The sequence below is a fragment of the Haliaeetus albicilla genome, chromosome 1, assembly GCF_947461875.1.
Source record: "Haliaeetus albicilla chromosome 1, bHalAlb1.1, whole genome shotgun sequence".
In the NCBI taxonomy this organism is placed as follows: Eukaryota; Metazoa; Chordata; class Aves; order Accipitriformes; family Accipitridae; genus Haliaeetus; species Haliaeetus albicilla.
This window is the reverse complement of record NC_091483.1, coordinates 37,758,833-37,772,519: the sequence shown is the minus strand read 5'-3', so window position 1 is coordinate 37,772,519 and position 13,687 is coordinate 37,758,833. Positions and strand designations below refer to the sequence as shown.

The 13,687-nt window shown below is 37.6% G+C and overlaps 1 protein-coding gene across 1 annotated transcript in view; it reads left to right on the top strand.

Annotated features, from left to right (window-relative positions):
• PDGFC (platelet derived growth factor C) overlaps window positions 1-10,877 on the top strand; it is a 139,143-nt gene extending 128,266 nt beyond the window's left edge. Inside the window, exons 4-6 of the mRNA XM_069785893.1 lie at window positions 2,523-2,730; window positions 8,325-8,542; window positions 9,228-10,877. Of these exons, the coding sequence (XP_069641994.1) occupies window positions 2,523-2,730; window positions 8,325-8,542; window positions 9,228-9,344 (543 nt within the window). The 3' untranslated portion in view covers window positions 9,345-10,877. The remainder of the gene's footprint in view (window positions 1-2,522; window positions 2,731-8,324; window positions 8,543-9,227) is intronic.
• Window positions 10,878-13,687: the final 2,810 nt, after the last annotated feature.

The following is a 13,687-nucleotide window of genomic DNA, read 5'->3' as shown; positions in this document are numbered from 1 at the left end:
GTAAATGTGGAAATAGATTCTAGACCAATGGATTTTCATCTGGAATCCATCTATTTCATTGGGAACAAAAAGTCCTAGTAGAAGTAAGACACCAAAGTAAATTCTTCAGCTGCAAACAAAGTAGATTTTTTTCTTCAGGTACTAATTCTACCATTTGATCCTTATTTTGTTTTTCACTTTAGCAAAACCCTACACCTTCAAACCAGGAAATGTGGCTGTTACAAATACATCATCGTGGAGGAGAAAAACAGGAAGAAAAATTTTGGAATATTTTTTTTTGACCATCTGAATTATAGTGTCACAGCACTATTCTGAAACTTGCTGAGTAGTATGTTTTGCTAAAAGCAAATATTTAAATTATAGACCAGAATCTGTTGCTTTATTATCATAACCTAATAGATGGATCAACATGTTATTATTTTTAATGTGGGCAGTGGAGTGAAGAGGAAAAGAAATATTTTACTTTTTGAAATCCGTATTCATCCAGAATGGGAAGCAACTACTTCACTCACTCTATTGGAAATGACGCCAGATTAGCAAGAAGAAAATATAGTAAAGTTAATAGTAGCAGCACACTAGATTTATGTTTGGTATTGTCTTTGCAAAACTCCCGGTTGAAAAGCAGCACAAATCATTCTAGTGCCTGCATTTCTTGCAGATGGAGAGAGAAAACCCTTGAAGCAGAAAATAGGAAGGGCATGGTGGTTACTTCCATTTGCTGCCCTTTCAACCACACAATTAGCTGAAACCAAAAATGCACATTTAATAAAATTGAGAGCACAGAAAGGAAAATATAATTATTGGTATGAAATACAGCTATCACAGGCATATGTATTTTAGAAAACTGCTGTTTAGTATGTAGTGTTGCAAGGATTATTTTATTAAATATTTTTTTCCTGCATAACTGTTAAATTTCTCATCAATTTCTCTGATCATTTTGAAAAGGTAAATGAATACAACTGATCTGACATTAAAGATGGAAAAAAACTGCAGTATGTATAGACTTCACATTAGAGTACTGGGAGTGCGATTTTGACACTAAGTGGTATGAGGATTTTTAAATATATAAAATATAGATAAATACATATTAATAAATATATATATATATGTACGTGTTTTGCATTACTAACAGGCACTGCACAGGGAATGGACAAGAAGCATGTTAGTTCACTTATTGGAGGAACATTCAGTCCTTCATTCTTAATATTATGTTGTAGGACTTTTGTAGGAAAATTCAGCAAGGGACCTCAGGAGATCTCTAGTTTAACCCCCTGCTCAGGGTAAGGTCAGTTCTGAGGTCAGACCGTTGCTCAGGGCTTTATCCAGTCAGTTATTGAAAGCCTCCAGTGATGGATACTGTGCAGCCTCTCTGGGCAACCTTTTCCAAAGCCTGATTGTACTTACAGTGAATAAATTTTTCCTAAATCTTATATGGACTACAATTGAGAGCAGTGATGCATGTAGCACTATGCATTTAAGTTTGAGATTTCTTGTCCTTCCCATCCCCTAAATCAGCAGTATGTTCAAATCTTTCTTCATAATTTTTATATGGTCCAGATAAATTGCTCTAGTGTAGTACTGTGGACATAATGTCTGTAGTGATGTCTGCCTATATAAAAGTCTAAAGAAACTTACGGAGGTGCAGCAGCAGCTTCCTACTTAGGCTGCCCTTCCTGCCTTTTTTGAAAATACGAATCAATGCATAATTTTTAAACAGATAGTGGAGTGAGCAAAACCAGAAGTCTCACTTTGCTTGAATTGCCTGTGACTGAGTACCCCTGATCCAGTGAGTTTGTCAGTGAGATTTGTGCTGTGGGAAAGTACATAGACTTTTGCGATACTCAGTTGCAGCATTTAAATACTTTTGATATCCTTAGGAACTTGTTTTGTTGTTTTTTTTTCCTTCTTAAGGGAGAAGTAATTATATTAATGCCAGACGTTGTTAGTACTCTGTTCATTATTGTTTAACCAGAAACATAATTCTTAGTACTGTAAGAAACGTAACTGGTGCTTTTTCTATCTATAAATGAGAGTGGGAATATTTGCTATCTTTGTACTAGGATATGTTCATATTTTACATTGTAAGACAAGAAGACAAAGGTTGTGGCTAAGTTTGAGAGGAAAGGCAGCATGTGAAATGTGTGTTTCCTTGGATTTCTAGGGGGTTACAGTAAATGCCTGTAATGGGGCCATATTTTCAAATCGCTCTGTTCTATTTCTAAAATCTTATCCATCACTCAGTGAACTTCTTCAAAGAACAGGTATAGTGGCATGCTATCTTCAAGGCTAGGAATGTAAGAAGTGGGAAAACTGTCTAGTGGAAGTTTGTTTACAATTATCACTAAAGAATAATTAGGTACTTTTTGACTCTTGTCATTTGTCTTATTGGGTAAACTGTACATTGGAAACAAGCTAGCCACTTATAAACTTTCCCAGCTATGTAACTTCATAAAGTACAGCACTTCATCAAAGCAGATCCATTAACCCTCTGACTGGTACTCTTCTCTTGGCTTTGATTGCAGCACCACACAGAAGCACCTAGCCCATCATTGCTACCCCCATCAGCTTTACCGTTAGATGTATTAAACAATGCCGTTGCTGGATTTAGTACTGTGGAAGAACTTATCCGGTACCTTGAACCAGATCGGTGGCAACTGGATTTGGAAGATTTGTACAGGCCAACATGGCAACTTCTTGGAAAGGCATATATTCATGGGAGGAAATCAAGAGGTAAATCACTCTTCTGTCTGGCCTTGCAGCTTTCTGTGGGTATGTTTTCTTAACAAAGAAATGGTAATTAAGAGCATTCTTCACCTTGAGTTTTGGTTCCAAGAAAGGAATATGTTAGAAATACAGCAGAGATTGTTGTTGTTAGCTATTCTCACCATTATATTATCTGAAAAAGGACAATAACCAAGCTCAAAACGTAAAGGAATTTAGCAGGATAAAGTAACAAAAGGGTGGGTGGGGGGAGTAGAAGCAGACAGGGTAGTTTTCTGCAGGGAACCTGGGAGATTTTTATTTCCACAAAGTAGCAGGGCATCTTGGCTGGGTGACATAATCTAACTTTGTGGGTTTCTTTTTTTATGGAGGGCAAAAACTTTATTTTTTGTTTAGCGTGGGTGATTTCTTACACTTACTGTATCATGTGAATGATTGGTTTCTTTCCTTAGAATTGTTCCAGTCTCTACACCATATGAATTGAGAGCAATTAGCTAAATGTTTCTCTTTCATGATACCTCATGAAATCCCTGTGTCCATGTCCAGTTTGATCATGCAGTTGTTAACTTAATCAGATGTAAAGTAGATTATGTATTTCAAGACTTGTGGAGCTATTTCTTGTTCAGCAAGTCATTTTTGTCCATCTACTTTTGACATTCATGAATTTTCTACCGCATATCATACAGATGCTGCCCTCTATTTCATGTTTATGGATTCCATGTGGATGGATAGCATGCAGGCAATACCTCCTTCCTTGCCCACCATACAGCATGAAAATGAAAACATACGAGTATAACTGAATACCCTGTTGAAAAACATGAACTAGATTATTATCTGATGAGCAAGAAAAGGGAGGAAGTAAAACTTTTCATAAGTCAAATTTAAGTTTTTGACGGCTAATTCTTGGATCAGAGCCTAAAAATCAACCCTTCTACCCTACCTGTATTGCTACAGCTATGGACGTGGCAACTAAATCAAGAGTCAAAGAGGAGGAAATCTATTTAAAAGCTTTCAGCAATGGACCATGCCTTTCAGACAGTCATTTAACACTTTCTTAATTAAAGAGACTCAGTATTTGCCAAAAGTATGCCATAAGCATACAGTAAGTGGGAGAAAAACAAAATATAATTTGTGAAACGTTACATAAACTAAAAATGCAGGTGTTGGATAACACCTATATAGACAGAAGCAACTCCCTGCAAGACATATCTTAGAAAGAAACTATCAGAATAAATCTTTTAAAGACTTCTAATTAGATGCTGAAATAGATTTTTCCACTGAATAAACACATCATGGTATTGCCACATTTATCTTTAAGAGACCACCCTCAGACTGCATTACCAAGTGTATAATGTAATAGCCTGAGGTGGAAAATATGTCCAGTTGCGATGACATAGAATTAACTGTTAGGTCTATTAAATAGATAGGGAAAGCAAACCTTTTTTTGTTCTTTTTTTTTTTTTTTCCCCTTCTTTTTTTAATGTTATTCCCTCTAGCAGCATGTTTGCTGTATTTAAAAACCTTTTTAAGAAATGTTTGGGAGAAGTGCATGCCCTAAAATGTTTGGGTTTTTCAAACTCTTTGATCCTATAATTAGATCAGTTTTATTTTTGCAATAGTGCAGTGTAAAAGCTAAATTACTGTCCTGATTTCGTAGACAAACATCAGTTTATATCTAGATTAAATGAAAATGTAATTAAAAGTGTATGTTACTTTATGTAGAGAAGAGTATTGTCCTCCTACTTAATAATTCATATGAAAAAGACTATATTTAGACAACCTAAATTCCACAGAACTTCTGTGTCTGATGTTTTCTCTGGATAAAATGCTTCCAAAAACTTCTAGCCAGGAAAGAAGAAACACCAAGTTCAGAGGCTTTGATGTCTAAATATAGTACTAAATTCTTTTATAATACTAAACATACTTAAAAATAAAATATATTTTGCTGTGCAAAAATATCCCATCATTTCCCACAGAAATTTATGCATAATCATCAGACCATATTCTGAAGTCTGTTTAAGAAGAAGAGTCACAATTCAACCATAGTCCTTAGTAGATGCTTTTCTCCTATAGTTATGTGACTTTTTTTTTTTTTTTTTTTTTAACATTTGGGGTTTTGTAACAACCCTGTCCTATTGTAGGAGCCAGTAAGAAACTTACACTTCCAGGAACATCACCAGGGTGCTTGGGAATGAAAATCATCCTGCTGCTATTTGTGCCCACAAGCAAGTGCCCCAACCAGAATTTAGTTTGTTTCATTGACTTTGAGAGCAGCATCCAGCTGGAAGAATGTTTTGGGAAAAAGGGTTCCCCATGGTACTCGATACACGTCCCAGAACATGTCAAACAGTTGCATTGCCAATTGCTGAACAGTTACTTTCAGGCTGGAGTGAACATGGATTACATCAGTTGTATGTGCCAGTGAAGGCACACTTTTGAAACAGACTTTACTGTAGACCTACCTGCATCTACATTTTTTTCTCCCTTTTTTTCCTTCTCCCCTTATTTTTATTTTAGTGTTTCCCATTCCTGTGCTACTGCAGACCCTTCCATTCCTCCTGAGCTAGTGCTAGACAAAAGAACTTTGACTGTTGTGTCAAACATGATACATGAGTGGAAGCCAAGTTGAAGGAGTGTTTAAATGTTCACATTATAAAAGGTACTGTAACTCAGTGCACTTGGGAAATCCACATAACCTTTTATTGTGGTTAAGTAAACACTTTTAAGGGAATATATACATTCTCTCATCTAACTTCATGCCCACAGTGTGTTAAAATAAATTTTGGACAGACAGATACTCTTTGAAAAAATAACAGCTTCATTCACACACTTCAAAGAAGTGATTATATAAGCATGAGATAAATTTGCCGCAGACCTTTTAATGAAATTGAATTACATAAGGTAGGGCAAGGGTTCATTGTGAGGCATAATAGCAATATACCTTAGTACATTGTAAAGCATGGAAACCAAACATGACATTTTTCATCTCTCCTGAAGCCTGTTGTAACAGTGAGGCACACTAAAAGATATCTGCTAAGAGCTGATTGCGTGTTCTTCCACGGAACCTTTTTAAAATTCGGGTCTGCAGGTCTGAGGGTTTCAGTTCGAATTCAGTCCAATTTTGTGACAAAACGTGTAATACACCTGCTGCTCATTTTAGTGCATTGCCCTTTTCTCTATGTTACAAGTACAGCTATTACTGGGAAATGGATGCTGCTGCCGGTAGGCAGGACGTAATTGGGAAGCATAACACCATTCAGGCATCTCTCTCCCACTGGTTGGTGGGCTTGCTAGAAGAGGCATCAGTGCCCAGCTTCCACTTTCAATTTCCCATGGTGAAGGGCTGAACAGCAATTGTGTTAGGATGCCTAGGCTTAGCTTCTTGAAAGTCACTGTACCAACCATGTCAGTCTCTGTAGAAATCTACCAGTAGAAAGTATTAGCAGAACTAGCATTTCTCTCATTGTGCTTTAGGCATTTTATCCTCATTCAGACAGTTCACTTATTATATATTTGAAAACGTAACAGGAGAAAGTAATCCATTCCTATCCACCATCCTTGATTAATGGAGGTAGACATGTCCACCCTCTAAATGACTCAGCCTAGAGCTATTAGCTGATCAGAAGAGCTTAAATAATTTCTAATTTCTCGCAGTGAATCTCTCCCCCAGAAGTTTTGTCCTTCTTTTCCTCTGCTCCCCTCTCAGCTTTCTCCAAGGAGTGCTCTTGCAGTGTGGGAGGCAGGCTGGCGTCCTATCAGTAACTTTATTGGAGTTATTACACACTCCTTGCTTTTAAAAATCAGATCGTTTATTTAGAAGCCTATGTTAACCTGATAGTGATGGAATGAAGTGCCCCAGCTTGGCATTCACTGTAAGTGCAAGCAGAGAAAAGGCTTCAGTGTGTTTAACTGACCTTTCACAACAATAAACCCTTACGTACAGATGCCAGTATATGGATAAGGTCTGCAAAAGAAACTTTGAAGAAACATGGAATTAAATTGCTGCCCAAAGATCTGCTCCTGAGACAGTACTAGTGAGCATTTCTACTAGAGAAATGCAGCTTCTAGATTCTCTTTATTTCTTACACGTTTAAATAGAATTGAGAGATATTATCTTGCCTTGATAGGCTGAAGTTCTCCTTGGTGACCTCTAGAGGCTCTTTATATAGTAGAGGGAAAGAAAAGCTATTTCTCTAGAGGGTGATTCAGATCAGAAACATATTTTAGCTTTATTTTAGATCTTTTTATTTACGAACTGCTAGCAATAACTATAAAGTATTTGTCAAGTAATATCAATGCACTGGGATTTTTTTCCTCTAATTTCCTCTTGATTTTGCTCAAAAACAGTTGGTCTAAAGCTCTTTGCTGCTTTGTTCGAGATCTCTATTTCAGTCATCTCAGTAGCCATGCAATCATAGGGGTTTCTTTTGCTTTTTTTTCTTTTTTTACCAGGTAGAGTACTCCTATGAATTAGACATTACTTCTGCTTCTTAATGATGGTAGGTTTGGAGAGAAACAGTTCAGACAAAAGATCCCAGATCATGCTTTTGTAGTCTGGCTTTTCTGAAACAAATGAAATTACATTGCTTTTCACCAAAGTAAAAAATGTATTATTTTTTTCACTAAACCAATCCCATTTTTTTCGGTCTTAACTGCCACTTGCAAGGCCCGTTATTTCTTGGCTATGCAGCTAAGGTGAACCTAAAGGAGCTTGCCCTGTTTCAGATCTTTTCATGAGCTTGCTGTTCAACCACTGGCATAGTGAGACTCTAGTATGATACAGTGGAACCAGCTTATAGGGAAACTGGTGCCAAATACTAATTAATATCTTTAACTTGCACTTCAAGTTAGGTGATTATAAGGAGGAGCTGTATTTTATTTAAGATACATCAAGTGAAAATGAAACCTAGAGAAGCAACAGAAATTCATATATATGCTGCTATGAAGGAGGAGGAGAAAAATGGAGCCTACTAATAGTTACATAGATACACATACTTGTGCACCGATTTGTTGTCTGTACAGTATTCACTGATGATGACATAACTTCTTGAACTTCTTACTCCATAGAAGTGAGGTCCTCTTAGATATAAATGGTTTGATTCTTTCTTATACTTACATCGCCCGTGCAAAGAAGCAATAATTGAAATTTTAGCAGGGAATAAGTTTGAATGCTTTTTGCAAATGAATTGAAAATGTGTTTGGAGGTTTGTGGGATTCTTAATTGCTGTGTGTATTTCTCCAATCCAAAGTTAATATAGAATAGCAACACTAGAGCTCAGAGTATGAGCATGGCCAAGGAGAACTCCATTAGAGTTGATTTGATAAAACATTTATCAGAACATATTAGCCAAAGTTCGATTTGTTTAATTTGAACCAACTCTGCCAAAGTTATAAAATAATTGGTGAATATTCCTATACAATGATCATTCAATTAAATTTCATGGTATTCATATAACTGCAGTATTATACTTGTGTGCTGAACCTGTACCAGCTGCACAAAAATGAACTTTCCTCAAGGGTTCTGCATTGCTGAAGCTGGTTTACCATCAATGAAGTTGGATTACAAATCAGAAAATCACCAGTTTGTTTGTCTTTTTTTGCAGTGGTCGATCTCAACCTCCTAAAGGAGGAGGTGCGGCTGTATAGTTGTACTCCTCGCAACTTTTCAGTGTCACTGAGGGAGGAGCTGAAGCGAACTGACACCATCTTCTGGCCATTGTGTCTTCTGGTTAAACGTTGTGGTGGAAACTGTGCCTGTTGTCATCAGAGTTGCAATGAGTGCCAATGTGTACCAACAAAAGTCACCAAAAAATACCATGAGGTACGTGCTTTTTTTGCATTTGTATGTTTGGAAATACTGAAAGCCAATTAAGGAATTTCTTTTTACTATAAGAATGCACCAATATTAATATTTTAAGATGTTATGTATTGAACTTGTTGTAAATATTTTTTTTACCATTTTACTGAGGTGTTACATAAAAAAAGTAATATCTTCCTTGTTGAAATACTTTTCTGTGGAACTATTAAGTCATTCCTGAGGTATTTGTTTACTGGTGCAGTTCAGACACATCGCAACCACACCTCCTTGTTCAACTTTCTCTAGTGGTAGATGTGAACTTCATGAAGGAACACATATCTGTCCATTTCCATTGTTATAAATCTATAGCTAGAATTATTTATTATAGAATATCTAATAGTTCCATTGGGTTAACTATACTATTAGCCCTTAAATAAAATTAAGTAGAAATATGAAACTGCAAGACTCTCTTCTTTGATAAAAGCAAGTATCTGTTCAACATGTTTTAATCTGTTTTGTAAAGGGCTTGAGGTAAAAGCAAAAATAGTAATTAGTGGGTAGAATAAATGAAGACATTCAGCTGAGGAAAGCTTATTTCTTTTAATATGCTTACTGTCATCCAGTGTGTTTCTCGTGTAATCTAGCTCATAGTCTAGGTGTCTGATGAAGCACTTAGTGTTTTCTTGATGCTTGGCTTCTTCTCCTTCAGGTTCTTCAGCTGAAGCCAAGGATTGGCGTCCGGGGGTTGCATAAATCATTGACAGATGTACCTTTGGAACACCATGAGGAGTGTGACTGTGTGTGCAAAGGGAATACTGAAGGATAAACATGATTTAATTGTGCTGTTTTCTTTCAAAGCACATTCAATCAATGGCTGATTCTATTATGGGGCTTGTGCATTATCTCCTTCTGTAATCTCAGTTGTTTGCTTTGGGGATCTTCCATCTTCAAGATTTACAGTGAGCTCTAAAAAGAGGAGAAGCCAAACTGGGATTATATGTTGTGTGACAGCTCTGTTTGGAGGCCCAGTGAAAGGATGGGAGAAAGGCATCAATGAGGGATTTAAAATATATGTATTGTTTTTGTCCCCCACAATTTTCTTGACAATACATGGATTTATAATTTAGGAGTAAAAATAAAGTTAGAAGGCTCACATCATGGAGACTTGATCCTGCTGGCTGTCTCATTTCTACAGCTCCAGTACATCTGGCCTCTGGTTGAAAACACCTGAAATCTTTCTTTCTGTGTTCAACTACTCCTATGTACTCTAACTCGAAGCGTTCTCTGTTGTATAAACTTGGGTTAAAACAGACTATCTTTTTCCAAACTAAACTTAATTTGTCTAATGCTGGTAGAAAGGACTGGATTTTTCCATACGCTCTAGTAAAGTTCCTGCCTTTTAGAAAGAAGACTGGACAATAACATGAGCTAAGGAAGCAAACATTGAAAAGAACAGCGCCTTTATTCTTACTACTATGGCTGATGATTTTTTGTTTGTTTGTTTGTTATTTTTTATCGTGTACATTTTTATACTCTCCTTTTGACAATATAACTATTTGCTTTTCTAAACTTGTTAAATATATCTATTTTTACCAAAGGTATTTAATACTTTTTTTATTACAACCTAGATCAACTATTTTTTAGTTTTGTGAGACTTTAAAGCCAGATTTATACAGTTGGAGGAACAGAGATGTGATTACAATAGGAAAGGAGAATGATCTCCTTGCAGTTTGTTGCTACACAGTGAAAAAATACAGTTTTTTACCTGGATGCACAGTAATAATAAACAGAGATGTGTGGATGAAGCTCTGAGCTTGCTAGCTCCATGACACTGAAAATATGAGAGACAGACATTACGATAAGTGGTTTCAGAAGCTGACTTCAAAAATTCCCTCTCTCCATACTGGCCTCTGTTCAGGTAGAAAAGAAATGAGTGTAGATAGATGCATTCTGGCTTGTTTAACTCTTTAATTTCTTTAAAGTATGATGATCTACAACGTAAGAAAAGAAGCCCAGTGGCTTGCAGCCTTCATGATGCATCATGGTCACGGGAAGGCAGCCTTGTTAATGTTGAAGTGTATGGTTTTCCATTGACGGTTATAGCTGTTTAAGTACTGTTCACTCACAGGATCGTAACACTCTTCAGTACAGTATGATGAACTATGGTTTTGTTCTTCTGTACATTATATTCTTTAACCAATACACTTATCCCACCCTATGCAAATTGAAAAGGAAACAGTAAAGTATTTTGCTTGTAAAATGCTTTAATATTATGCCTAGTTTATTTTTTTGACTATTGGATTTGCAGATTGTAATGAATCACCAAATAAAGTAATAATGCTAATTTTGGGAGAATAAATGTTTCTGTGTGGTTGCATATTTGTATCTGTTCAATATACAATAACGGGAGAAGTTAAAGAGGGTGATTTTCTATGTACCATTTTGAAAGTCAGTTATGAAAACAGAAGTCTTCTGTTACCAAGACTTCCACTTGCTTTATTAAGTCTGTTTTACTGTAAATCCACAAGAAGAAAAAGGGAAAGAAGGAATGCGATACTATTTGTATAAACATTCAAAATGTTCAAAATTGTGTGGATGTGAAGCCATCAAATTGAAATAACATCTTCTGTTATTGTTTCCATCATGAAAATGAGTTCTGATGAAAATGTGGAGGTTTTTGCAAGTTGGTATGACTTTCTGATATCAGTTCTGGAAAGTTCTCAGGTGGCTTTTGATTCTGTCTTAGCTGGTCTGTTTTGCCCCACCCTCAACCTCCTACTGAATAAGAAAAATATCTGGTGTAAATGTGGCATACAATTATACAGTCTGAATATTAACCCTGTATCAGAATGCAGAATTATAGTCCCACAAGAAACCTGATTTACTTGAATTTTGAGACTTTGATCAGAATAAAGAGTGTTTTACAGGGATGTTGGGGATTTTTTTGCACTTAATATTGTCATCTTTTTGTCATTAAAAGAGCTTTTGAAAAGCAAGTTGAGATAAAAGCAGAAATCATAGCCTCTGGCATCATAATTCAGCAGAAGAATTGGAAAATGTAATCCCGTTACAGAAATTTCTGCTGTAGGAAATGCAGGAAGTCTCATCCTTTCTGTAGACGTGCTAGTGGAAGAAGGCACTATTTTAGGGTAGGTAGCAGAGGAATGGGGAGTTTCTGGAACCGTGCAGGGTATGGAGGGTAATGTTTTCCCAACGTCACAAATGTTTCTTCTGTTGCCCTCCTCTGGCTTTGGCTGACTTTTCTTCCTTGCCAATTTCTTGCACCAGCATCCTTCCCAATTGCTTGCTATAGGCCTGCATCTGAACTCCTTATCGCTTTGCTCTTTATGTACGCCTTCACAGTGCTCTCTCTCTCATCTGATCCAAAATCACCATCCCTCCCACTTGCTGTCCTCTTGCCGAGCATTAAGCACTTTCCCTCCTCCTCAGCTCCCTGCTGAAGCTGCGTCTTCTCACTACCACTGCCCGAACTTTGTTTTTCCACCTCCCCTTAGATATTCAGGGCATTTAGCACTCCACCTCTTCCCTGGCTTAAAGAGTATGAACACCCTCAGCTCTTTTAAAGGACGGGACTTGGCAAAGATACCAACCAAGCAAAGCGATGAAGGGTGCAGTTCCCCTGCCTTGAGCTATGTCCTCTGTCCTGCTGGGTAGAGCTGCTGCCCCCCGGCAGTGGGTAACTTCTGCTGGTGATCTGGTGGGACGCACCCTTACCGCGTCCTGCCTTCGTCTAGAGATCCTGCTGAGCTTTCTGTGGTCTTTTCATCCAGAAGAGTCTTAAAATGTTTTGAAGATGTCCTTCTGACAGCGCAGGGAGCTGCTGTCACAACAATAAATCACGTTAGTGACCTCCCGTTGGTGGGAAAGGGCGGGGTGAGGTAAAATATGTGGGACAAGGCAAAGAAAGGTGAGGGGGCGCAGGTGGGCTGGGGCAGGCCGGGGCCACCGGGGGCAAATATAGCAGAAAAGGACAGAGAGAGAAATGGTGCTAATGACCGCGGTCTCCTAATTTGCTGACAGCTCCCCTGCAGTGAGGCCTGTATCTCCCTGACACCTCCCTCCCTTGGGAGGTCTTGTCAGCCCCAGGTGCGAGGCTCTCCTCAGCACGCGGTGCAGGGACGGTGACAGCCAGCCGAGGGGAGGCACACAGCTCTGGGTTTAATCGGATTGCCTTGAACATTGCCAGTATTTGTCTTAAACTTTGAAAAATATATTTGATATAAAACTTGAGAACTGCACATAATACATGTAGTAATTATGGTAGGTACAGTTTCAGCATAAAGGGATTATTCCACACTAACAGAAACAATTGCCTAACTCTCCCTCTCCTAATTTGCTTAACGTTCCCCAGCTGAGAGGTTTTAATTTCTTCCTTTGAAGATTTTCTTACCCAAAGATGAAATTTTTCAGTCAGGTGTTGCTGAGGAGCATTAACTTCTTGCAGCCGCGAGGTGAGCTGAGGCTTGTTATACCTACAGTTGCACACAGCATTCAGGAAACACTCCTCTGAAGGTTTTGTTTCATTATTATTATTATTATTTTTATTTTTATTATTGTTGTTGTTGTTGTTATTATTCTGTTGTTTCTAAGCAAAAAGTGTGTTAAAAACTAACTGAAGATATTAATTATGAATTACTAACAAGCAAACAACAGTGCTTTTCAGAGTTACAGGTCATCGCAGCTGAATGCCAAGGATGCTGTATGTGTTAAAAAAGATTGAAAAAAGCAGGTAGAAAGCCTGTGATTTTCAATGTGGAATAGAATTTGCAAGCTTTGATCTTACATCTTTGTGGAGATTTTTTAAATTGTTGCTGTCTATTTTAAGCCATGAGTTGCTGAGCTTCATTAATGTAAGCATCAGTGTATTGGAATAAAGAGGGAAATGACTGTTTCCAATGGGCCTAAGCAGTGGAAACAGCTGAGTGGAATAAAGTAGCTCCTGTAAACAGACAAATCCAAATAGTGTAGACTGCATTTTGTAGGTTTTATCATATTCCCAATGAATGGCTTTGGCTAAAAGTAATTATTCCCCCCAGAGGAATAGGTGGGGAGCTGCCAACTGATGGTGAGCCTTGTTTTTATGGATTCTGTAGATATTCACATTCCTGGAACCCTCCTGTCAGCCATGGCCGGCATGGGAGTGATGTG